Consider the following 27,546-nt stretch of genomic DNA (forward strand, 5'->3'; position numbering starts at 1 on the left):
TTCTGTAAATATTAAATGAGACTATAGACTTTAAAGCATACTCCTTTAATTCACCAGAATACAAGGAGACTTGCTTTCATTTACCTGCATATGTTGTAATATATATGAACATAAATGTAATTTGATCTCCTAGTTCAAAAACTCTGGAAATCATAAACCTTTTTATTGTATGATTTATTTTGATGGTTAAATGCCAACCGTTGCATATATTCTCTCTTTTAGTTCATATACTGTAGCTTGTGCTTAAGTGACTGTAGCATACTCTAGGCTTATAGCCTGTGGTACATAATTTCACAGTTTCAAAATTGTGAGGGGAAGGCCTTCCATGTTTTAGGAAGTTATGAACCAAATGTAAATCTCATGAGCACCCACAGCGATCTACTACCATGGCTGGAATTTTCCCATATATTATTTGTTCTTTGCCATTAAAATATAGCATATTAATTGGAGACATCTTTGTGGGAGTACAGCAGGGGCCTGCTGAACCTCTGGGGTTTGCTTGGTGTACAAGATGAGTGTGAGGATATTTTTGTAAAAATACAAATTCACACTCTCCAGAGCAGTAATTGGCCTTATATCTTTTGGGTGCAATAATCCAATCCCATCCAAAAGCTTCAAAATCCACAGTTAGAGGGTAACGACAGCATCGAGATTCTGTGGAGTGCTCATCACAGTCAAGTCCAAAATCTCTTCTGGATCGTTTTGGTGTGTCTGTTACCTTAACTTCTAAAAATGGATTCTGTATGAAAAGGAAAGAACAATGAGTAATATTAATACATCCCGAAACACTTTCCTACCTCAAGATGTCATTGTTGAAGAAAGAAACTAATCATTTTGCTTATACTACATTTATTTTTAAATTTTAGAGCATTAAGGAGTTTTAATTTACAGTAGGCTTGACTTTTCCCTATGGCTCAAAAGAATATAGCAGCAATACAAATTCTCCTGTGGTCAGATCTATGTCTTTCTAATTTTTGTTTCCCCCACTTTGAGTATCTAAATGCCTGGCACATAGTAGATGCTTTGAAAATCTTTATGGGAAGAAAGGAAAAGAGGGAGAAGAGGAGGGAGGGAAGAGGTTATCTCCCTCTCTTCACGCTTGTTAATTAAATGTATTGGCTAAATATGTCTGATGACTTCTAGAAAGATAGGTATACTCATCCATCCTCCATTCCCTAGGTCTTTACTTGGGGAAACTTGGATATTAAAGCCAAAGCAAAATAGTTGCCTTCCAGCACTATATGGATTGTAACAGGAAAAAGGAAGGTAGGGTGATGAAGGTGTTGGTCTGTATAATGGGTTGGAAAGAAAAACTCTAAGAGAGGGAGGGATAGATTCAGAAGAAGATAACTAATATTTCCTTTATCCTTTCACTGAAAAGTGTTTCCATTCAGATATTTAAAAAATGATTTGCTAGTCCTTCCCCTGCCGCAATCTTTTAATGCATTAAGACTTTGCTTCTTTTATATGGAAAAATTGGAAGAATATGCCATGTTAACCATCTGTTTAGTAATTAAAACCTCTGTTACGTTACTAAGTTTACGTTAAAATGCTACCTATAAAAAAGAATACTTTCTTAAATGATTAATAGTAGTTCTTATCCTATATCAAAATCAAAATAGACCTGGTACTTGTTGTTATTTAAGATTGTATAAAAGAATAACATCATTTTGGGAGACAATAACATTTTATGTTGCATATTTAAAGAAAAATAGATCATTTGTAAAATTGCATAATATTAAAAGATTCTATTTTCATTTAAGGTAGATCTGATTTACTAATTGTATATTCTTTTTAACCAAGACCACATGAAGACTGAAAAGATATATTTATTGTTTGCAAGTATAATCTTTTGTTGTAAATTATGTCAATAGGTGGAAATAAAAAATATGATCACATTAAATAAGTTTTTGAAAACAAAAGTATAGGTAAGTTGGAAGAGTAACTCAATTTATAGTAAGTTTTAAAATATCTTTTAGTAATTTTTATAATATATAAGGTATTGTCATCTGCTTGGCCTGATATTAAATTAGTTGGCATTACCTAAGTAAACTCTTGCACAAGAATGGTAAGGCAGCTCAGAAATAAAGCTAGGTGGCAAAGGTTAACTAGCCTGGAAGTTTAAGTTTTATTAGGTGTAATTCACGAAGTAATCTACAGAAACATCAATGCATCAACAGCCTGCAAAATAATGAACATAATGAACATATTTATCATGAGGGACCTTGAATATGGTATATTTAATAAAATATAAGCCTAAACATTTTGTACTTAATTGCTATAAATAAAAGCATTGTATTTTAATTATAATTTTTAAAGTTTTACTCTGCTTTATTAAGCAGAAAACTTTCAACACATTTGACACTCTTCTGGGGGGAAGAAAAGGTTTAATTTGTTGGGTATGTACAAGAATCCATTGTGAAGATTTTGTGTTTTTATTCATATAATTATGTGGCATATCAATGAAAAGCACTTTATATTTCATTCCCAATTCCAAAGAACTCCCTGAGGAGTTAAGGACTATGGTATAACGTTTTTTTAATCCTCATGCAAAGTTGACATATCAAGAGGGTGTTTCATTGGATATGAAATTGGACACCTACTTTTATTGGGTACAGGGCTGCCATTGGGGTAAGATGCCTTTGTCTAGCTTGTTAGCATAGGAAACTGGTAGTGATTTTCCACTATTATTCATTCACATGATGAATAAAAACATAACAAGGTTGTTAGAATATTATTTTCATTTATCACTTACCAGCCCATCTTCTCCTGGTCTTGGGAAGGTTACAGCAAGATCATGACCATTCTCATCTAAAGCTTTGATTTCAATGCCTAAGTTGGATTCAGGCTGTTTGAGCCAATTTTGCAACACTGTCTTCACATCAATGCTCTGCCAAATACCAGCGCCTGGGTTCATGTCAAGTTTCAGAGATCGGATTCCAGTATACCTTGTACCGTCTTTCATGGGTTTGATGAGTCTCAGGATTTGCACAAACACTGTTGTAGGAGTCTTGACGGGTCTCAGATATATCCACAGTTGGGCCTTTACTACTTTATTGTATTGTATTTTAGAGCTAAATTTAAAGAAGCAACATTTGGGTTTTCCTTCCACTTGCATTAGAAGATCAGCTATAAATGAATAAGAAAAGAAAAAGAGTTATTGAAATTATTTATCATAAAAAATTAGTAAACCCTTCCATATTAGTTGGTGAACATTTTTTTTCCATTGGAATACTGAATATATATTTAGTCTTTTAAAGTGAAAAACTATGTAGAATTTCATTCATAACTCAGAAAAATATCAAAGAATATAATTACTCTAGCCTTTCAGAATTTTTGATATATGTTTTTTCAGCTGTTTATGAGGAATCTACTTCTTTTCCAGAAAACTGTGAACTAAGGAAAATTCTATGAAGGAATGAACTGTGGATGAAATTTTAAAATGATGATGATTAGAGAGAACAAGAGACACCGTGGAGGAACATCCACTTAGAATTCTTTGGGAATCTGAGTAGTTACACTTACTGAGCAGCTGTACCAATCAGTCTGGAAGAAGGAACCCTTCCCCCAGGCCTGAATTACCTGGGGACAAGACACACTGAGGAACTAACTGAGCCTCGGGAATTAAGAGAAAATATAGTACATCTGTTATGTTTTGGCTTTGGAATAGCCTTTTAAAGGAACAAAGCTAAGCAAGTAATTAGCACAAAAATTTGAATGTTATATTCAGGCTATCTCAAAAGTTAGAAAATACTGTCTTTAGAGCCAGGCTGTCATTGTGAGCAAAATCACTAGCAATTTCTTTTATTTTGGTTCCCCAAGATTGTTTATAAATAAGGTAAATCTACTCCAGGACTATTTGATAGCAGAGTCATAAAGGAAAATTATTTGGTGCATTATAACCTGATTACTTAATAAGGAGAACAATATTTTGAAACTGTTGTGTCCTGTTTAAAGTAGATAAAGCACTGGGTAAAGCAGGATCGCAGACACATGGCACAGAATCTTCCGTGTCATGCCTTCTCTGTGAAGGTGTCTGTCTCCCTTTCCTTGAGTGTAGTTATGAACTGACTGCAAAAAGAATATATGAAATATATTATCTTTCAGAAGCAATATAGATACTACAGGTAGTAGTCCTCCCTCCCAAGAAGAATAAAATTGTATTTTAGGAGATTATTAAGCAATGTGCCTGCCTGGAAATGTGCACCCCGGGTGCTCTCAACAATAGTACTATGGTCAAGGTGTAAGCAGGACTCTGAGCTATAACCTCTTTGATTAAAATGTTTATTTATTAGGCATTTTATGATAATTAGCTCATGATTATCATTATGCTATGTTTACTTCATCATTTTTCTTACTAATACATTACATTTTAAAAAATATTTTTCCTAATCTCCAGGGGAATAACTTTCAAAATCTAATATGTTAATTTGTGAAGAACATAAAAACACTATGAGAAATAGTTTTGAGTAACAGAAGTCATTTTGGTGTTCAGCAAATGCTCAAATGACCTAAACGTCTACAAATTTCTTCCTTCTCTATTATTAGTGAAAAAAACTTGTTATTATAAATGCTTATTTTAGGCAACCAAACGCAATTATGAAATCTCATGTAAGTTTTTAACATTGCTTGTACTATCTCCCAATTTTTGCCTTGGTGGTATTAAGCTGTGAAAGCATAAGCATGTTATATTTGTCATATTAAACTAAATAATATTAATGCTGTGCAAGAATTTTATTTTGTTTAGCTTTTTAGCTCTCTAAGAAAACAAATAATGCAGCAGATTTCAGTCTCATTAGTAAATTTCTCATGAAATCTTGAAAAAAAGAAACTCTTTTCCTTCCTGCTTACATACAAGCCAACAGCTTGTTAAAAGAGCCTGAAAATAGATCTGTTTCTCATAAACACTAGAACAACAGTCAGCAGAATTGTTGATATACACTAACAGGACTACTTACACTCTGTAGGCATGGTAATGATTGTTTCCGTCGTCGCGTGGTAATCATCATCTTCCAAAGAGCCATCACTGCTGTCATCTCTCTGGACATCGTACTGATCAATCAGTTCCCGGAGTGGAGGAGCTTTGGGCAAAAGTTGTCTAATAGCATCTTTGCTGATGTTAGGAGCTGTTTCCAGGCGCAGTTTACTGAGGATTTGAATTTTTATGGCTTCTATTCTTGAAGATTTAGTGTTTTGTCTCCAAGTACATGCATTGCACAGCCCCTCTTTTTCCACATTTTCTTTTTGCTCGCTGTTCTCATTTAGATCCACTGGACCAGCAAGAATCAGCACAAACAGGTAAATATAAACATAGATTTGCAGTTTTTGCATGATTTTAAAATCAGTTCAATCTTTTTCCTTGCTCTTATTTCTTCCTTTTACTTTTCTTTTGCTTTTGAGCAATGCCAAGCAAAATTTTAATGCCTGTACAGTCTGAGAGACAACTTGCCACACCAGTGAATCTTTTATACTGTATTCCAAGTGGCTTTTTATATTCCAACTTTGATGAGACAAGTGTCGTCAGGATCTATGATTGGCTCCTGCTCCACAATGAATCTCGCTGTCAGAGGTTAAAACCCTGTCTGTCACAAGTCACCAAACAGTATTTTGTTACAGTCAAGGGTGAGCTGATTCATTTGACTACTTCATAAAAGAAATAAATCTATAAATAAGAAAGATAATGTGATATTTGAAAAATTAAAGTCTGTGTTAACAATAAAATAAACTACACTTAAATCTTATCTTTATATGTGAAACTCAAGTTATAATTTAAATAAGTAAATCTTAATTTACACTTCATACTTAAAAAAGTTGAAATGTTACTTCCTCAGAAATTAAGATTTTATATTATTTAGGCAAACATTTGAAATAGAAAGAATTGTATTTGTTGTATTAAATTATTTTTAGTGCTGTATAATTAGGGAAATATAAATTTAAATTAGGAAGACCTGTATTAAAAGAGAAGTTAAGATTGTGATACTAGTAAAAGGTTTTCAACTATAATTTGAGAAACTTGTTTTCCTGACTAAATTCTTAACACATGTTGAAAATTATACTTATTATAATGTTATATTGCATGTGGAACTATTTTTAAATAATTTGATGTCTTTTATTAATATGAAAATTGTGCTCAATTTTTGACTGATTACTATTATTTCCTCTTCTAAAGTTGCAGATTAATATCACTCAGAAGATGTGTTTCTTCATTGTTATTACCAGGGCATAATGTCAGCTAGTAGAAAAAATCTCTGAACTTAGAAGATAATGGATTTGTGAGTGACAAAGCAGGACTTATCACAGTTTGCCTCCGATTTCCAGCAGTTGAAGTAACAAGTGTACTGTCTCTTCTCCATAACTTATATCAGAATATCGTGAACACATAAAAGGGAAAGAGCACCGTAATAAAGGGGTGCCTGTTTGTTTTGTTTCTCAATACTGTGATGTTTGCACCCCTTTGCCAGTTTTTCCTTTTGACCAGAGGGCAGACACCTGGCAGGGATTTGGGGTGGGGTCTGGGAGCAGAGAATAGAGCTTTTTGTTCTCTAAATTTAAGTGGCCTCTGTAGGGATCAAACTCTCAACCTTCACTTTGGGAGCCACAAGATCTAATCAAATGAACTATTAAAGAGCTAAGCAAACATAGCCAGCAAGAAACAGAAGCTGTTTCCAGGCCACAGGAGATTTCTTATTCCTACTGCTTTTTGGGAAGCTAAGGACTCCTAAGAGAGTTAATCCATTACTTTTTTTTCCCCAGGAGAATGCAGTGGCTCATATCAAATATTTATTTTTTAGGTCACTACCACTTTTGCACATTGTACACTAATTTACTGCCTCAGTGCACTAAAATGCAACTCAGTAGCCTGAAAAGTTAATGCATTTTCATCAAATTCTTAAGAGGTATCTACATCTCTTGAGAAAAAATGGCCTTACATAATGCATTAGATTTGCCCATCATTAAAGATTAAGGAAAACCAGACACAAACCAGATGCCCTGAAAGATTTCAGATACTCTTTGTTGTGGAACAATATTGGATCAGGCTTATAAAGTTTTATATGTTTAGTAAATTTGTTTTTCAATGTATAAATCTTTGTCATGTTATAATAATTGTAACGTGTTCCTATACACTTCTTAGTAAGTCACATCTTTTTTTTTTTAACTTGATTAGAATTGCATAACACTTCAGAACTCAGATCCTGGAGTCAGATAGACCTGAGTTCAAAACTCAACCTTGCCACTTCTAACTAGGTAATAATAGATGAAGTACTTCACTTCTCTAACCTTCAGTTTCCTCATAGAGTTTTAGGGATGTGTAATTTAATAATGCATGTAAATTGCTGAATATAGTGCTTGTCATATAGTACGTGATTGATAACTGGTACTTGAGTGTGTTTCATGCAGAGGGATTTGAGATTATGCTTAAATTTATCCTCCACATGAACTAGAACTGCCTTAGGTAGCTGCCAATTATCAACTCACATAGACTACCTCTCTAGGCCTCTGAGGCAAGTAAAATTTTCTAAGGCAGTCCTATTACAAGGCATGTTTCAGCTCTTTATTCTTACTATCTGGAATAAAGCAAACAAAGGTTATCATTTCCACATGTAGTTGATGCTCATTATTCATGGATTCCATATTTGCAAATTCGCCCACTTGCTAAAATTTATTTTTTAACCCCAAAATCAATACTTCTGGGACTTTTGTGGTCATTCACGCACATGCACAAAATGGCGAAAATTTTGAATCTTCCAACACACGTTCCCAGCTTAGGTCAAACGAGACAGTGCTCTGCTTTCTTTCAGCTCTGATTTTGTAAACAAGTGCCCTTTTTGCAATCTAGTTAGTACCATGTTTTTCACATTTTTTTGGAGTGCTTTTTCTGGGTGATTCTGCTGTTTAAAATGCCCCCCAAGCATAGTGCTGAAGTACTGTGCTCCTAAGCACAAGAAGGCTGTGATTAAAAGTACAATAGTGGTTGCCAGGGGCTGGGAGGAGGGGTAGGGGGTGGGGAAAGCTGCTATTTAATAGATATAGAGTTTCAGTTTGGGAAGATCAAACTGTTCTGGAGGTGGATGTTGATGATGGGTGCACAAAATGTAAATGTACTTAATGCCACTGAACTGTAACACTTAAAAGTGGTTAAATGGTCAATTTTATGTTATGCATATTTTACCACAGTTTTTTTAAAAAGAAGGTTGTGATGTGCCTTAGGAAAAAAAATTTCTTATGGAAAAAACATGTATTAGATAAGCTCTGTTCAGGCTTGAGTTATAGTGCTGTTGGCCAAGAGATCAATATTAATGAATCCACAATATGTATTAAATAAGATCTCTTTAAACAGAAACACACATAAAACAAGATTATCTATTGATTGATGAACATGTTGTGACCAGAGGCTCAAAGGAACATAACCTTGTGTTTCCCCTAGGAGCAGCAGTTCAGGAACCACTCATTCAGTGTTGGCAGTGACTTTATAGAACATAACCACTGTGAATAATGAGAATCAACTGTATCTAATCAACTTCTCTAGACGTCACTATTAAATAAGAAGTGCTCAAGAAATTTCAAGAACATACATTCCTTCTCTAGTGAAGTGATTGCAACCGGTGAAGGACCCAGAGCAGGAAGGTTCACCCTCTTTTTAACACCTTTGCTGCAGTCTGACTGCTGAGGGCCTAGCTTTGGCTGCTTTCATGAAGGAGGCAGGACAGACAGTGTGTCAAGACGAGTGAGTAAAGAAGAATTCCTTCTAGTTGACTGGAGAGCTTGACTGGCCAGCTTGTTGGCTTTGTTGTAGGTTGGCCATCTTTAAAAGCAGTTCTCAGAGGAGTCAGATTTAGGTGGCCAATGCATCACCTCACAATATGTGTTTTCTTTCCCCTGTTCTCCTTTGTACTAGCTAGGCTTTACATTTCGGTAGCCGTTAAGTAAGGCGACAACAAATTTCTCTTATCTCTACTACAAATACCAGGGGGTGTTTCAAAACAACTTTGAGAGTATAGAGCATATTTTCCAAAAAATGTTTATGGTTTCACTCTTTGCAGTCTGGGAAATCCTGAGTGCACTAACATAAAGGCTTGCCGGAAGTTTAATGATGTGGCCAAAGGAAGGAGGAGGAGACTAGGAATTACAAGAAGAATGGATCATGAAAAATTCAACTCTGTCGTGGGAAAAACCCAGAGAGTGATATTTTATCTTATCACTCTTGCCATTTCCTTGTAATGACAGTCCTTTGGTATCACTCTATTTTGATTATGCTTAAAGCCAGAAAAAAAACCGTATAATGCTCAACTCACTTAACAGCATGAGAAGCTAGTCTTCCCACATTGATGATATCTGATTATCCATGCTTTCAGCAGATTATAGAACAAAAATTAACAAAAGCAGAAGTTTTCTTGAGCTAGAGAGCAAAAGTAGGAATAGAAGACAGGAGACCTGGAATATACTTCTGGTTTTGCCCCTGACGTTTTATGCGACCTTGAATAAGTTATTTAGCGAGGCCTTCATTTACGAAGGTGTATGTATATATGTATTAATTCATTTAATGAATATTTTATGAAATATTCTAATGCCTATTATGTGCCTGGTGCTGTGCTACATTCTGAGGAGAAAACAATGAACCAGACAGAAGTCATCACTGTCTTCAAGAAACCTACAGTCTAGTTTCTTAATGTAAAATCTGAGGAAATTTAATTAAGTTTGCCCTTTCAGTTGAAGTTTATCCCCTAAAGCAGCAATTCTCAAATTTTTTGGTCTCAGGATTCCTTTATACTCTTAAAAATTATTTAGGATCCTCAAAAGCTTTTGTTTGAGTCATATCTATCAATATTTAACGTGTTACAAGTTAAAAATGAGAAATGTTAGAATATTGGCATACATAAGCATATAGTCTATTTGCTGACACAGTGATGATGTCACCTATCATGGAGTCTCTGGAAAACTCCACTGTACACCTAAGAAAGAATGGGAGTAGCAAAAAACAGCCTTGTTATGAAAATAGTGTTTACTTCATAGACTCTCTGAAAAGGTCTTCACTCCAGGGATCCCCAGACAACACTTTGAGAACCAGACCTCAAATAATAATTTCTACACTACTTGGATTGAGTATTTTTTCGCTCTGACTTGAAGTCCCCTCCTCCTAATACCTACAGCTTTGGCTTTTAATGAGAAATCAAATATGGTAATTTTTAAACATTGTATGTTTATTTACTGACACATAATTATTCCCAAGAGCAGAAATATAGATATTATTGTATTATAATCACCAACTACCAAATTGTAGGTTATCTAGAGGACATTTGCACAACATTTGTGAGTTCTAGGGTATAGACTGAAATCTATAGTCTTGAGGGGTTTCTTGTAGATGGTCTTCAGGTCAGTCTTGAGATGATAACATTCATATTACGGCAATGCCTCGTAATATAATGTCCCAGTTAATAAAATTTCTGCATTCTACTGTCCTTTAGAGGTAGCATTAGCTCAGGAATACTTCAAAATGCAATTTCTCTGCTCCTTCCTTTCCAAACTGGGAACTCTAGTTTATTTATTATAAATTTGAAATACAGAGTATAAAAATAAAGTTATAATTTGGCTTCCTCATTTTTCTGCTGAAAAAAGAGACTAGACTCAAAGATCTAGTGTTCGAACTGTATAGATTGTGCTGTCCTCTATTATCATAATTCTCAAATGTTTGCTTTTGTTTCCTTACTTATCCTCCCATTTCTACCCCTCCATCCCCTAAATAGACTATGAGCTCTTTAAAAGGAGGAAATTATTTTGTTCATTTTTGTCCCTTCAGCTCTTGGTCCAATACCTGATACATAATTAGGTTGGTAAAAGAGTGTTTACTGTATAATTGAATCAATAAATGAATGAATGTCTCTTTAAATACAAGAAACTTCAACTTTCTAATTTTTCAGTAGGTATAATTAGTATATTTATAGACTTTCTAAGTGACTATGGTTGTGTTTTTAGTTTGTTCTGACTAGGGGTCTAGCATTTCTGTTGGATCCTCTCTTACTCAGACTGGTAGGGGAGACTGGTGTTACAGGTCCCTATGTCTTTGCTGCCTCTAGTAGTTCTCTGGTAGAGTGCTCAGCACTTGGAACATTCCAGTGGAGCTTTTGCATTTAATGATCTATGACTACCCAGAGACACTGTGTGGCTCTTAACAGGGACCTTGCTAGGAAGTGGCCTTGCTGGCTGTGACACCGCTGTTTAAGACCACCAGAGCCCTTACCCAGCCCAGGTCATACTTAAGTCAAACTGAGTATAACAAGCATCAAAGTTAGCCCAAGAGGAGAAAAGAAATCTCAAAAGAGCAGTGTGTGTGTGTGTGAGTGTGTGTGTGTCAGTGTGTGTTTAAACAAGGCAAAGGCAGAACAATCTTCTTTGCCTTGACCAGGTGGGAAGAACAGTGAACTGATTATATGTGTTACAGTCTTCTTTTCCTTCTTTCTCGGAAAGAACTAAGTTTCTCTGTGATCCTTCCCTCCCTGCTGTCTCCTTATCCAGCAGAAAGGAGCTTTCTCTCGAAACTGGGATGGAGTTTATCACCTCAGTTTAACCCAAGAAGGCATAGCTCTTTGAGTAGCCAACCAAGGTGGGCCAGAAGTCAACATGTTTCCCAGAATGCGCTCTCAAACTGAGTTCCTTAGCTCCCCAGAAGGGTCTGTGAGTTCCATAAGTCATTTCATAAAACTTAGTTCTTTATGTATATTCTGTTTCATCCATATACCCGCCTTACATCTGAGTACTAACTACTTCAATGTCCTCATTTTCTACAGTGTCTACAAATACAGTGTTTACAGTTGAGTTTTTTTACTGTAATCACGTTGGCTTCAAGTGCCCCAAAAGTGATAGGGGTTGACTTTTATTCATGGATTCTCAAAAAACTTGTTTTTCCTTTTAAAGGAATCTTTACATTAGTCAAGCCTGAGAATCTGGCTCAAATAATTTCCTCATTCTATCAATAGCAAATAAGCATAGCTACTTAAGTCTTTTTCCCCAAAGGCAATGGCTGGTGTTTGGAAAAAGTCTGTGATTCAATAAGTGAACCCTTTTTACTGGACTCAAATTTACCTTTTGTTTATGTTGAGTGTACATGCAGTGAGATAGCATATAGGAATGTTTCAGATTGCCTGATATCAGTTATACCGCTCTTTAGCTGGGCTCTCACATTTTCTACAGCCACACCCCTGCTTTTGGTCTAAACTTCCACACCATTGCCTACCTCCTTGGATTAAGAAGGCACAAACTTCTGCCTGCAGCTATACATTTTCTTTCCCAAATTTAATGAAGTCAAATTTTAAAAATTTATAAATGAGAAACTGAGTATAATAATAAGGTCATTTTCTTTATTTTTGATAACTGATTTCCTTCATGATGTTTTGGTTTACTTTAGAACAAGCACGTGGTTTCCAAGAGCAGATGACAATATAGATTGATTTGGAAAAACATATCTTTAGTTTCAAAATCTTTAACCTTCTTGTTAAGAGTTAAACTTTCCAGTAAACAACCGCTCACCAAGAGAAAATCTTGCCATTTTCAGGGTTTTGTTTTTGGAGGCCTTTGGAAACCGTAGACTCAATACAGAGTATGTTTCTTCAAATCAAAAAAATTTTTTCTAATTTTTTAGATTCAGATTTTTACAATTTAGAGTCTTAAAATTCTTTTTAAAAAATTTAACTCTCTCTTTACTCAGTAGCTGGGAAGTAGTGAGAACCTTAAAAGAATTCAGTTCCTTGCAAAAGTATTCAGAAAATATTTTCTTATTTCCTTGGAATTGCCTAAAGCATTGTTTTTCATGATTCACAGAGGATTGGCTTTCAGAGGCATTCTGCTTCCAAATTCTTTTGTAAATTCCTAGAAAGGACCCTTTACAATGGATTCATTGGTTCATTTATTAGTTCATTAAACACTTACTGAGCAACTGGTTTATGATAGGTACTATGCCAGGAATTGGAGACAGGAAAAAAATGATGCTTTTTGCCTAAGGGGAAAAATTTGAATTATAGGAACATGAGAATTTTAAGATTGTTCTATCTAATCTGCTCAGGAACCGATGGGGAAACTGAGGCCCAGAGAGAAGTTACATGACTTAAATTAGAAAAACAGTTTATTTGATTTACAAAGGTGATTTGCATTGAAATACTTTTGAAGCACCAAGTACTTCTTTTATATTGAGTTAAGAATTTTTTTTAATGTTCTAAATTTAACAAATAAGGCCAGTGCTCAATTTCCTGGGTCAGTGCCACGGTGGTGCCCTTTGTTCTTGGATCCAATCCATGGTCTGGCTTGGCAACTGAAAGACCTAGTGACCTGCATTTGGCAATTAGTATAGGAGTTTTAGTGTCTGCTAACTAAACATGCTTTGGATGCCTGTTTGCTCAGATATTGGGTGTAAGCCTTTGTTGTAGAACATCACTATTTCTGTTAAACTCATATTCTTATATTTGGAGTCATACATTTACATTCTTGAAACTTAAAATTAATGTCAGGAGTTTCTAGTTATTTTAACCATAAAGAGTTTTATCTGACTTTTAGTTTAAAATTGATTCAACCTTGAATTATAATAAAAACATTTTCATTTAATTAGATTTAACATGAACATTCTGGCCCCTGCTGGGGACTCTAAGAACTACATCACTTGTACTATCAATTTTTCTAAGGTCATAAGGACTTCAGTTTAAACCTTGAATTCAGTTTTATATATCTTCTTTTTTGTAACATACAGAAGTTTATTGAATAAAATATATAAGCAAGGCATTACTATTATTAAGACTCAAAACCTGTGTTAAATATTGGACGTTTTTGTATGACACAATGAATTTAAATCCACTCCACTGTAATATAATCAAATTATCTACCTTAAATCTAAATATAAAGAAATCCAATATTTTTCATCTCCACTCAAATTCAGAGGAGAAATCTGATGGGAGATCAGATGGAATTTAAATACTTGAGAAAATGTGGTAAAGAATCTACTTAGAATTTCATTTCATCAAATATTTATTTAACACCCACTGTTTGGTTGTGGGTAGGCATTGGGTATATGCCTAAAACATTGCCCTACTCCTCTGGTGCTGTTTTATAACTATTAAACAGCACTTCAGCAAGTGCAAAATTGTGGAATGGAGTATGGACTGCAGGACAAACCAACAGTTTCTTGGGTGTAGCTGGAATGATTTCTATACATGGGAGACTGAGGGGTGGGGAGTGGAGGACCAATGGGAGACTGGAAACAACATTATAAAACCTTCCCTCTCCAAAACCCATGAATAAATATATGCTTGTGCCCCGGCAGTCTCTACGAGCTCTCTGACTTTGGGCAAATCAGGTAATCTTCATTTGCTCACCTACAGAAGGAAACATTAGTCAAGTTGTGAGGACTAAATGAGGTAATAATATAAAGTACCAAGAGCAGTGCCTGGTGCCTCATAAGTGCTTAATAAACATTAAATATTAAAACCATTGTCGACATCTACCTAATAATATTTATATCAATGATATGAATTCATATTAGAAATATTTGCAAAATTGAAAATGTATAAATTGAACTTTTGCAAAGTGAAGGATGGGTATATGTAATATATATACACAAGAGGAAGATCTAAAGCAAAATGACTACAAAACTAAAAGGAAAAATGGGGGAAAAATATGCCAGGCAAATGCTAACAAAATGAAAGCTGTAGTCATGATACTAGTTGCAGACAGGATTGAATTTAAGGCAGAAAGGGTAAAACAAGACAAAGAGGGAAATTTTATGATGGTAAAGGATCTACAGAAAGGATATACCTTTCATAAAACTTAAAGCACTGAATAATACAGTAATAAAAATACATTAAGAAAAACTGCAGAACTACAAGGAACAGTGATCAGAAACAAAGCAGCAGCAGCCTACTTTAATGCACTTCATGGACCAGGCAGTCCACAGTTAGCAAGGCTGTATTTGAACAACAAAGTCATTGAGGTTGATGAAACAGATTTGGTTGGTGGACTAGATAGAATAGTTGAGATAGATATTTTGTTAACTGAAAATCAATCTTATTTTTAAAAGCCCATGGAACATTTACCAAATCGACTGTATATTGGCCCACACACAAAAAAGTCCTTCAATAAATTCCAAAAATTAGAAATAATCCAGACCACATTCTCTGATAACAGTGTAATTAAACAGAAATGAACAACGAAAATAAAATCAACATCTCCACTACTTGGAAATATAATACAATATACAATATAGTATACAATACAATATATTTTAATATACAATACAATACAATATAAAACAACCTTTGGTACAAATTGAAAATAAAAATCATATTGCAGAATATGAGCGAAATAATAATTAAAACATTATGCACAAAATAATAATCCACTACTTGGAAATATAGAAATTATTTAAAACAACCTATGGTACAAATTGGAAGTAAAAAATGATGTTTCAGAATATGTAGGATACAACGACCTCTGTGTTCAGCAGATATCCATAGCTTCAAACATGTATTACTAAATAAGAAAGAATGAAAATTGCATTCTATTTAACTCCAAAAATTAGAAAATGAAATACAAAATAGACTACAAATTAAACATTAAAAAGCAGAAGAAAAATAAAAAGATAAAATCGGAAATTGAGTCAGAAACAGGAAAGCAGTAGAATTGATAATATAAATCTATGTATGACCTGTTTCCTTAAGGAAAAAAAACATAATATGCTAGCTAAGCTAATCAATATAAAGAAGGCACAAATATTCTAAATTAGAAAGAGAGGTGATTTACAGACACTGTGAGAGAATTAAAGAATTAAAAGAGCATGCTGCAAAAGTATTATGAAAATAAGTTTGAAGACCTGTGTGAAATTAAGATGATATAGATTTTCTAGAAAAAAATAACCAAGGAAGAAAATGAAATAATTACCAGAGAACTAATCTCTGAAAAGTGCCAGTTTATAGACGATTCTTCCAAATCTTTAAAGGACAGATAGTGTTTTTCAAAATAGTGTTTTGAGATGAGCATTTTTTACTGAAATAGAATGGAGTGCATACTCATAGTAAAAGACAAATATTATTATGTGAAACTTTTGTTTCAATGTGTATATTTATGCTAGGTCTCCTTTTAAAGCTGCATTTTTTACTGTGGGTCACAATCTAAATACCCTGAAAACCAGTTATAGAATTTTAATAAATTAAAGAATAAATGAATACAGAAAGCTTACAAGAATTTTTAAGCTACTGTAATACTGAGGCTAACACGTGGCGATGAAAGAAAGAAAAGAATATTGATCCAAAATTTTAGATTAAATATTAGCAAGTAGAATTCTGCAATACATTGAAAGAACAATATACTGTAACCAAGTCCAGTCATTCCAGCAATGCAAATATGGTTCAGTATCTGAAATCTGTTCACATCTTTTAACATATTAATAGTTAAAAGGAGCAGGAACATCATCATCATCTTAAGAGATTCTTGTAAAGCACTTGAGAAGAATTTAAGTAGAAGTCTTTTAGTTAGTGCCATTCTTTATTTAAAAACTTTCAGTAAAATATGAGTAGATGGGTATTTTCTTTAAGTGATAAACCATCATATGTTTAATGATGAAACACTATACATGTTCTCATTAAAACCATAAATATGTTAAGGATACACTCAATCTAAACTATTACTTGTTATTTTTATGGAATTATTAGCCAACGCAAGTAGACAAGATAGTGGAATGAGAGGCATAAATTTAGGACAAGAAAAGGCAAAATTGTCAATATTTTTGCAGGTGATATAATTTAACGCCTGTAAAAATCTAAAGAATCAACTGAAAAAAATATATGAAATAAATATGGTAAGGTGGTGTGTTACAAAATTAATACACTCTGAAATCCTAGATTTTCTTGATGCAAAAAGTCATCAATTAGAAAATATAATGGACAAAATGATGCCATTCAAAATAACAGCCAAAACTAGACCAAACCAAATAAAAACACCCTAAGGGAAGTGAGCTAGAAGTATGCAGGCTGTGCGTTATTAGTTCTTTACCCTGACTGGGGTTAAGCTCTTGATAAATATTCAATGCCTATGCTCCACACCAAACCAATTAGGCCTTTGGTGATGAGACCTAGACATCTGTATTTTTTGAAACCATCCAAGTGATTGTAATGTACAATCAGGGTGAAGAACCACTTGTTCCATATGAAGAAAATATCAAAACTCATAATAAATGGAAAGATACATCCTATTCCTGAAGAGGAAGACTCAATGTTGTATAAATGTCATTCTCTTTAGTCTATAAATGCAATGTAATTTCCAATTAAAATAGCAATCGATTTTTAAACATAACATTTCAGAATAGCTAGGTAAATTTTGATAAGGAAGAGAAGTGACAGAGGGCTAGCATTGATGGATATGAAAACATTTTAAAAACTGGTAATTTAAAAAAGCATGGTATTGACAGAAAATAGAAAGATAGAGAAGTGAAACAGAAAAAAGAAGTGAAAAATAGACCCATACATGTAAGAAAACTTCATAAGAGATAAAAGTGTCATTTTAAGTAGGCCATTGAATAGATGGATTATGTATTGGTACTGGGACAGAGAAAGCCACATGGACTGCTGGCCACTAAGCTCTTTGAGGGTGGGTACAATTCCTTATTCATCAAAACTTTAAATCTCAAAAATGCAACCAGAAAAGTATGAGAAGAAAGTGTAACTAGTTTCTATATACCATGATGTAAATTTTGGAGAGGACATCATAAATTCTAAGCATTATATGTGGATGACTTTGTTTGAGGTTTTCTTTGCCACGTTGAAATTTAAAATTAACTAGGCGTCTTTATCAATCTTTTCTACTGTAGCTTGATAAATGTGCCTGGACAAAAATTTAGATTTCAGCATGGCAAAGAAAACTTCAAACAAAAGTCATGCACAATACAAAATATTTTCTAATTTTTCTTGTGATTATTTCTTTGACCTATTGGTTATTTACAAATATATTGTTTATTTACCAAATATTTGGAGATTTTCTAGATACATTTTTGATACTGGTTTCTAGTTTAATTCTTTTCTAATCAGAGAACATACTCTGTATGATTTCAATCCTTTTGCATTAATCAAAGCTGGTTTTATGGCCCAGCAGATGGTCTGTCTTGGTGAATACTTCATGAGAACTTGAAAAGAATGTGTATCCCGTTTTTGTTGTGTGTGTGAGTCGATAAAAGTCAATTAGGTCAGATAGGGTTAAGTTTAAATATCCTAACTTATTTCTATCTACTTGTTCTATTAGTCACTAAGAGAGAAGTGTTGAGGCCTCCAGCTATAATGATGGTTTTGACTATTTCTCTCTTCAGTTCTGTCAGTTTTTACTTCATGTATTTTGAAGCTCTGTAATTGGATGCATACATCTCTACAATTGTTACGTTTTCGTGATGAATTAAAGTGACTCTTTTATCATTATGAAATGTCCCTCTTTACCTCTGGTAATATTCCCTGTCCTGAAATCTGCTTTATCTGATATTAATATAGCCACCCCAGCTTTCTTAGGATTAGTGTTTGCTTGGTGTATCTCTTTCTATCCATTTAACTTTCAACCTGTCTGTTTTTATTTTTAAAGTGGTTTCTTGTAGACCACATATAATTGAGTATTGCTTTTTTTATCCAGCCTTGCAATTTCTGCCATCTAATTGGAATGTTTAGACTATTTACATTTAATGCAGTTATCAATATGACTTGGTATAAGTCTAGTATGTTGCTATTTGTTTTCTATTTGTCCCACTTGTTCTTTGTTCCATTTTTCTTCTTTTTCTAACTTCTTTCAGATTGAGTATTTTTTGATATTTCATTTCATCTCCACTATTGACTTATTCACTATACCTGACTGTTTTATTTATGCAGTGGTTGCTCTGGAGTTTATAATATGCATCTTTAACTTGTCACAGTCTACCTTCAAATAATAGTTTACTGTTTCATGTATTATATAAGAACCTCATAACAATATACTTCCATCTCTCCTCTCCCATCCTTTGTGTGGTTGCTGTCATACATGTTACCTCTACTTATGTTATAAATTCCCTAATACATTGTTATTATTTTTGCCTTAAACAGTCAAATTTCTATAAAAAGTCTTTATATCTATGCATGTATTTTTCCTTTCCAGTGCTCTTCATTGCCTTGTGTAAAGCAGGATTTTTCAATCTCAGCACTATTGCCACTTTGGGCTGGATAATTGTTTGCTGTGGGGGGCTGTCCTATGCACTGTAGGATGTTTAGCCGCGTCCCTACCTCTGCTTATTAGATGCCAGTAACAACTCTCCCCCAAGGTGTGCCAACCAAAGATGTCTCCAGACATTGTCGAATGTTCCCTGAAGGACAAAACTGTCACTAGTTGAGAACCACTGGGGTAGATTTGGGTTTCTGTATGAAATCATTTTCCTTCAGCCTAAAAAAAATTCTTGAACGTTTGTTTTACTTCAGCACTGTTGGTGACAAGTTCTCACAGCTTTTGTTTGTCTGAAAAAGGCATTATTTTACTTTTATTTTTGAGGGATATTTTCACTGGCTGCAGAATTCTCTATTACCAATATTTTCCTTTTACTGTTTTAAAGATGTTATTTTGTGTCCTCTAGATTGCATTGTTTCCGACAAGAAATCAATGGTAATTTTTATCATTGGTCTTGTATGTAGTATGTCTTTTTCTTTGACTACTTTTAGGATTTTCTCTTTATCATTGGTTCTCAGCAATTTTATTATGATGTGCCGTGATCTGGGTTTTTTGTGTGTTATCCCTGCATGGTATTCATTGCCTTTTCTGGATTTTGGGGTTTATAGATTTCATCAAATTTGGAGGGAAAAAATAGCTATTATTTATTCAAGTATTTTTTCTTCCTCATCTTTTTCTGGGACTGTAATTGCACATATGTTAATTAGACAACTTGATGTTGTCCCATAGGTCACAGAGGCTCTGTTCATATTATTTTCCCTCTCTTTTTCTCTCTGTGCTTCAGTTTTCATAGCTTCTGTGGTTATTTCTTCTGAGTCATTAATTTTTTTTCTGTACTCTCTGATCTATTAATCTCATCAAGTGAAATTTTCATTTCAGATATTGTATTTCATCCCTAGAAAATTTATTTGGTTCTTTTTTCTATGTTCCCTCTCTTTCCTTATTATCTTCATGTTTTCCTTTAAAACTTTGAGTGTATTTTAATGACTGTTTTAAAATCCTTGTCTGAAAATTCCATCACTATATCTATTTTTTCTTTTTTCTTTTGGTCTATTTCTATTGATTGTTCTTTTCTCCTGGTTATGAGTCACATTTTCTTGCTCATTTATATGCCTGGTAATTTTTTATTGGGTGAAGGGAATTGTAAATGTTATGTTCTGGAGTGTCTGAATTTCATTGCCTTCCTTTAAAAGTGTTAAACTTGGTTTAGACAAGCAGTGAAGTTACTTGTAGATCAACTTGATGTTTTGAGGCTGACTTTCAAGCTTTGCTAGGATGGATCTACAGTAGCCTTTACTCCAGGCCTAGTTTACTTCAATTACTAATATGTGACCTTTCTAAGGTCTTTTAATGCCCTGGATACTCAACAAGTCTTTCTACTCTGGCTGGTCAGAACTTGGAGCCCTTTGTGACCTTGAAGAAGTGTTCAACTTACAGTTCCCCAGCTGTTCTTTGCCTAGCCTTGCAGTTTCACTCTATTCCTCTGCAGCCTATTTCAGATTCAAGGAGACTGCAGACTTATGGAGTCTTTCTTTGCATAGCTTCCTCCTCTCTGGCACTCTGCCCCACAATATCCAGGGTCCTGAGCTTCCCCAACTTCTGATCTCTGTTTCCTCAACTTAGCGAGATTATTGTACTCTACTTGGCTTTCCTTTCTCTGCACTGTGATCCAAAATGTGCCTCCAGGGCAATTCTATGGATCACATCATCTGTTTCCCTTCTTTTAGGGATCCCAGTCTTATTCTGCCTGTGTCCAATTTCCGAAGCAGTTGCTTTGTATATTTTATCCTGTTTTCTAATTGTTTATAGCAGGGAGGCAAGTACAGTACCAGATAATCAAATGTGGCCTGAGGTAGAAGTCCCCTTAGAAGACAACGGAACAAGGAGGGGAAAATGAAACACTTATGGCAGGAAAAAGGCTAAATTTCTTCCTACCTTCAATCCAGAACCCCAAAGGAGAAAAAAAGTTAATAACTCAGTAGAAAAATGGCAAAAAGAAAAATTTCCAATAAACATATGAAAAGATGTTCAACCTCATAGATAAGTAACAATAAAATGAAAATATCAGTGAAATACCATTTCTCATTCAAGTGTTAGGGTTAGCACAGGAAAATAGTCCCCTCCTTCCCTCTTGGTGGGAGTGTAAATTTTCATTTTTATCCACTTTGTAGGGCAATTTCTCACTCTCTTTCAAAATTTTAAACATGCCATGCCCTTTGATCCAGCAATTCTATTTTCTAAGATTTTACCCTCAGATCAACTTGCACAAACTCTCAAAAATATTTGTAGAATTTATAATGTTGAAAAGTTGGAAGTAATCTACATGTCCAACAATTAGAAATAAATTAAATAAATTACAGTATCTTTAGACAAATCTGTATGTGTGTACTGACATAGAAAGATAAATATAGTAAGTGGAGAAAGCAAATTTTAGAACAGAAAAGATTTTATAACTATGAAAAACGGAAAAGTTACATTCATTATATTTATACTTTCCCCATAGATAGTTCATCTAATCCCATGACCTTTAATATTAAATATTTGCTGATATTTGCTCCAGACTCATACTCAACAGTCTGCTTTACATTCCTTTTGGATTGTTAATAGGAATTTCCAATTTAACATAACTGAACTCTTGATTTGCTAGTCCTCTCCTCCCCGCCTACTCTTCTCCATTTAAGTAAATGACACTATCATTCAACCACTTTCTCATGTCAAACACCTGGGAGTCAAGGAACTTTTCCTGCTAAGCTCTCCACACTGTTCATTGGGAATAAAGGAGTCAGAAAGCTGGAAGGTTCATAGAATATTGCCTGGTTGGGGGATAGTAAAATAGCTACCACCTTTTTAGGTAGCAATAAATTGGTCACTGTATCAGGCACTTCATAAACATTATCTCACTTAATCCTCACAAAACTATAAGGCAAGTGTTGTTTCACCATTTGGTGATCGTTTAAGATTTCAGGTGATAATGCTTTACTGAAAAATGAGCTCCGTGTGTGTGTGTGTTCATGCATAAATTCTCTCATGCTTCTTTTCTGTATTGCAGCCCATAGGTCCTGCTAGAAGATGGTTACCAGGGAATATAGATATCCTGAGAACACCAGTGTAGTCCCAGTGTGGGTGCTAGTGGAAACATGTTAGGCACTTCCTGTGAGGTGTTGATTCTCACAGCTGGTGTGTGTTGGTAAGCCCTTATATCCCACTTCTTCACTGTTCAAATTCTGTGATGTAGAATTGATTCTTCCTCAGTTATGTAAAAATTGTCCTTCTTCCTCGGTTATATAAAAATATTAGCTGGCTTTATGTGTAGAAGGGTGTAGTTTTTTGAATAAATGTATTCAATTTGGCTTATTATTTAGTCAGCAGAATTGCAGGAGTGTTTTGAAAATTAGTTTCATCAGATGCTGGGCTAAGTACCAGTAACAAAAATATTAATAAAGACATGATGCCCCTGGTGACCTCACATTCCAGTGGGGGAGACAGACTTGTAAACAGATATGTTAAAGTAGAAGGTGGTAAGTGCTCTTCTGAAGATTGAGCAAAGAGCTGTCAGTGCAGAAACACAGGACTCTGCCTGAGGGAGTCAAGAAGGTTTAACAGAATAGGTGACATTTGAGCTAGATCTTGAAGGATGGGCAAGAGTTTGCCAGGTGAATGAGAAGATCTCTATATAAAGTGCCTGATACAGGGCTTGGTAAGACCCAATAAATGTTAACCTCTAGTCCCAGTTGGGGAATTGTTCCAGGCAGAGGACACAGGCCAATTCAATTCAAGGAACACTTATTGAGTACCTTCTGTATGCCAGGCACTGTTCCAGGTTCTTTAGTCCTGTGTGCCAGGCACATCCTCTGAAGACAGATAATTACACAAGGGTCTGGTGTGAGCCATGACCAGATCTGCTATTTATAGATTTTGCTCTCAAGATGGAACAGAGATGTTTGTTTTAACACTGCTGACACATTCCATCTTGATTGCAACCCCCTACTACAAGAGCATTGACCACACTGAAATGTAAGCAGTTAATGACTGTTCCAGACTCAATTTCGTGAAAGCAGTGTTGACAGTCTAGCCTGGCTTCTGTCTGTGTTCTGGGCCACTTTGGTCTGCATTTGGATCAGGTCCAGGAAACAGCTCTTCCTCATAGTGTGGATGGAAGAATCCAGGTGCCTGAATTTCTGTTCCAGCTCACTGACTCAGTAGGTTCCACTTGCCCTCTTTTCAATAAGCCCCTTTAGCAAACCCGAACACCAATCTTGACGCTTTATTTTATAGTAGAGTAGGAAATAGTGTAGAATAAATAGAATCTATAGTGTTATCTGAACTTATTGTACAACACAGAACCTATACATTTCCACATCTAAAATACAACATTTCTAAATGTAAGGAACATTCTAAGACTGTTTTCAATGGCAGTTTTACTAGCATAGCTAGGTTACAGATAATAGAAGGAATGTACCAAGTGTTTCACAAACATTTAATTCCCACAGCAATTCTGTAAGATCGGAATTATTATAACTATTATACAAATTAAGAGAATAGCACAAGACATTTAATTTACCTAAGACTAAAAATGTTGGTGCTGGGATTTGAAAGCAGGTCTATACAATTGGACTCCAAGCCCACTTCCTTACCACTACTATAGCAGTGTCCAATTTTAATGCCACCATTTATTGTGTATCTACCGTATGCCAGACACAATGTGAGAAGCTCACATGCATTCTCTCCAATCCTCATGAATTTTCTTTAATACAACATTTAAAGCAATTAAGTAGCTTCCTGAAAGTCATAGCCAGCAAATTATAGATCTTAATTTCGAGCCTAGGTCTGAGACTCGGGAGCCTGCTTTCTTTCTGTTATACAGCACCAGTGGTTCTCGACCCTGGGCATACACTGGAAGCAAACAGGGGACTTAAAAAAAAAGCTCTGCCCCTAGAGAGTCTGATTTAATTGGTCTGGACAAGAGCCAAGGTGATTTAAAGCTTCCGGGTGATTTTAACGTGCTCCCTGGTTTGAGACCACAGCTCTCAAAAGTTAAAGTGAATAGGAAGCTTGAAATAAGGCTCGATTTCCTTTGTCATGATATACTGGTGGAAAATGCCACTTGTAGACTATTTTTAAAGTGATCGTACTGTCCTAGAAAGTACTGAAGAATGTAGAGGAGGGAACATGGGCTTTGGAGTAGGATAGACCTAACTCTGAACCTTAGCTTTGACACTTTCTTGCTGAGTGGCCTTCAGCAAGTTACTTAGCATTCCGTAAAATATTGATTGTGAAAGAACTAAAAGGTGTCCTTGAAAAGAAGATTCTATCTTGGAACAAATTGAGTGAATGCTGCCTCTGGTGGCATCCTACTGGGGATCAGGGTACACCCAACGTGTTGAAAGGCCCTGGGAAAACTCTGGCTTCCCTCATCAACCGGACTGTAAAGACCATTAGCTGCCAAAAATTCCCCAAACCGCCACGGTCCCTTCTCATTACAGCTACTCAGGGCTGATTTTCCTTTATTGCGAGACCACATGGCATGACTGGGAGGTGACCAGGAGAGGAGGATACCTTTTAGCCTGGGTGCCAGAGTGGGATATGTATACTCAGGTGAAAGGAAAGGGGAAGGATGTTTTTAATGTCTTATATTAGACTTGAAAGGCATTTTAAAATAGAAACAATATCTGGATGATAATTAGTTTTCTATGTTATTTAATTAAAACCTACTCATAATCTTGCCAGAAATGTGCTATATTTATATACACATAGGACTGTATTTCAGGAATCTTTTGGGTTCAATAGGCTTTGAGGAATTAGTGTGGAAGTGTAACCTATGTTTATAACATTGTTTCTATGAGAAATATGGGGTCACTATTTGGGACTCCAAGAAATATCTTCTTTCCTCTCTAACTCAGCTTTGCTACTATAGTACCCACTGGCCATCTGGTAAAGAGGGAATGAGGCAGCTCAGAGAATGCTATCTGCTCTCTGGAATTTAGCAGAACTCCTTTAGCTACTAATTATAGGATCACAACATTCTTGAAGTCAAGACCGTTTCTTGCCTTCATTTGTGTCCCTCTTCCTCCCAAGCAACCTATCTTACACTATGAGCATATAGTGGGCATTAACATACACATAGATTAGATTTGAAATCAGTAATGACCTCACTGTCAATGGAAAATAGGACACTGGGAGTCCATACCATGCAGTGACAAAACGTTCCTCAGATGTTCACTTGCTGTTTCCTGGAATCAGACGCCTTTCAATGCCAAGACTTTAGAAGACTGGCGCTTAGAGTAAGTAGCTGTAAAATATCACGGTGAAAATTATGAATATAAGGGCTGTGGGGATGGTTCTGATTGCTCTGGAAAGCTTGCAGAAATGACAAACTCAAGGATTTACATTTTTAATTCAAGGCACTGTCAGAGAATGAGTTTCTAAAAAATGTCTTATTTCTTGTACCAGTGGGGCTGGGGTACCCAAAAGACAAACCTAAGTTTGATTGTGCGAGTTTATGCATTATAATGCAGACTTTCTAGGCATCACTCAGAAGTGTGGGATCCTGAGGATGGGAATACTTGGGTAGGCTCTAAGGAATCCGGCTACCTTGAGTGCCCAAATCCCACTGAGTCTTGGATGTCAGTAGAAGCAATCCTTCCTCCTCTGTCTGATAATCTTAGTCTCCCTTTGCCTGATAACCTGTTATAATGTTACCTGAGGTAGTTGATTTGTCGGAGGATGATGAATCTCCTCAAGATCAATCCCCAGTATTTCTCGCTGCTTACAGACCCAGGCCTATTCCATAATTAGATTCAAATCCTGGAAAACCTCAGGGAGGAATGGGAAAAGAGAAAATGGGAAAATATGTATAATGATTACAGTCCTCATTTCTCTACACTTTATGGTCTGTAGTTGGTATTTGCGACTCCTTTCTTCCACTACCTTTCCCCTATTCCCTTTGTCAGCTAACTTTATCTAATTGTGCTTATTTATCAGTCATGATGACCTAAGCTTTCATTCCTGAAAGATCTGAACCATTAGTGGTTCTTGCTTTGCTTGGGTTCTTCCAATCTTCCAATAGCTTTTACCATGGACGTAGGAGTACTAAGAGTTGCCCTGAGAGTCCCTGGACTTCCAGACGTAGTTCCCCCTCCCTTTGCTGTGTAGTATCAACACTTTTTCTAGTTTGTAATCAGGACCAAGTGCCCCAGCCAATACAGTAATCCCCTTTTCTGCTTGTTGGTTCAGTGGCATGAACAACCCAAAGTGGCTGATGTGGCAGTCTGGGATTCCATTCAGTGGAATGCTTCTGTTGTTTCCAAGAGGAAACTAAGAGCACAATATTGTGAGGATGGAAACAAAACCTGTGTGAGTAGGTTGTTAGGAATTATAGTGAAGGATCCACCACTACTTCTACATTTTGGTTCTCACATCTAAGTATTCTTGCTATGGAAGACATAGCATTATATATCGGTCGCTGGCTCAGACAATATAGAATAACTTGTGTGACAGCTCTCCAGTCCAATAATTGGCAACATAAGTGAGTTGTCACTAGGTCATTCCACATTTTATCAAGGCAGCTTCTTCCTATGGACATGAAACTATTTCTTCAACTCTAATTCTTTAAGTGGAATTCCTTATTCAAAAGCAATATTTTATGGGGTTTCAAGAGAGTGAACAAGGCCGTACCTAAGTCCATAGATAGTGGTGCTAGCAGAAATATTATAGGCAAAGAAGACAAATTCATATCCAGGTTAAGTATCTTTTCCTCCATGATGACAGTGGTACAGTGTAATCTCTCTACCATCAGGTGGCTGGCAGATTTTGGGATTGGTGCCATTTTAGGAGCTCAGTGTCGTTCTCTGATGTTGGTGAGATAGGCACTCATCAGTGGCAGTAGCAAGATTAGCCTTGTGGAAAGAAGCATATGTTCTTAAGCCCACACTGTTGCCAGGACCATTATGTTCGTGAGCACCAGGATGGCTGGGGAAGACAGCTAACTGACATCCACAGGATTGGTCATATTGTTTACTTGATTATTGAGAATCTCTTCTTCAGTGGATGCCTTGTAGTAAGCATTTGCATGGGATACAAATATCCTCACTCTGCCCACTCTGAGAGGTTCGTTTAACTCTTCCTTAGACCTCCTTTTAACCAATCTGTTAATCCTGTTTATTCAAGCCCTTGACTCCTTGACCAAATAGCCACTTGCCCATGAATCAATGTAGATCTCTACTTCTATCTATCTCTGCCCTGCAAAGTGGACAGTCAGGTTTTAATCCATGCGTCATGAAGTGTTCCACCCTGAGGTCTTTCCACCTTCCTCAGGGGCAGCCTCAGAGTGGGCTCTGCAGTGTCCCC

At 35.5% G+C, this 27,546-nt stretch overlaps 1 protein-coding gene and 1 long non-coding RNA gene across 4 annotated transcripts; one reads left to right on the forward strand and one right to left on the reverse strand.

Moving 5' to 3' along the window:
- Positions 1 to 26: 26 nt before the first annotated feature.
- Positions 27 to 26,013, reverse strand: MSTN (myostatin). Of its 3 annotated transcripts, XM_070240555.1 has the most exons (5): positions 25,900 to 26,013; positions 25,388 to 25,489; positions 4,959 to 5,662; positions 2,756 to 3,129; positions 27 to 739 (listed from the first exon to the last, which is right to left on the reverse strand). In XM_070240555.1, exons 3-5 carry the CDS (start codon positions 5,329 to 5,331, stop codon positions 359 to 361), a joined length of 1,128 nt encoding a protein of 375 aa, XP_070096656.1. In that variant the 5' UTR covers positions 5,332 to 5,662; positions 25,388 to 25,489; positions 25,900 to 26,013; the 3' UTR covers positions 27 to 358.
- On the forward strand, positions 7,110 to 10,596 carry LOC111768768 (uncharacterized). Its single transcript, XR_002801293.2, has 2 exons — positions 7,110 to 7,245; positions 8,426 to 10,596. It is a non-coding gene; the product is annotated as an uncharacterized lncRNA (long non-coding RNA).
- Positions 26,014 to 27,546: the final 1,533 nt, after the last annotated feature.

Source organism: Equus caballus, chromosome 18 (genome assembly GCF_041296265.1).
Source record: "Equus caballus isolate H_3958 breed thoroughbred chromosome 18, TB-T2T, whole genome shotgun sequence".
Taxonomy (NCBI): Eukaryota; Metazoa; Chordata; class Mammalia; order Perissodactyla; family Equidae; genus Equus; species Equus caballus.

What these genes read in the sequence shown, in the direction of transcription:
- MSTN (XM_070240555.1), bottom strand. Translation starts at nt 5,331, where the DNA reads ATGCAAAAACTGCAAATCTATGTTTATATTTACCTGTTTGTGCTGATT. An exon ending in CATTACCATGCCTACAGAGT is followed by an intron (nt 3,130 to 4,958) that starts GTAAGTAGTCCT and finishes ATTCATTTATAG; the next exon opens with CTGATCTTCTAATGCAAGTG. An exon ending in GACCAGGAGAAGATGGGCTG is followed by an intron (nt 740 to 2,755) that starts GTAAGTGATAAA and finishes CTTTTCATACAG; the next exon opens with AATCCATTTTTAGAAGTTAA.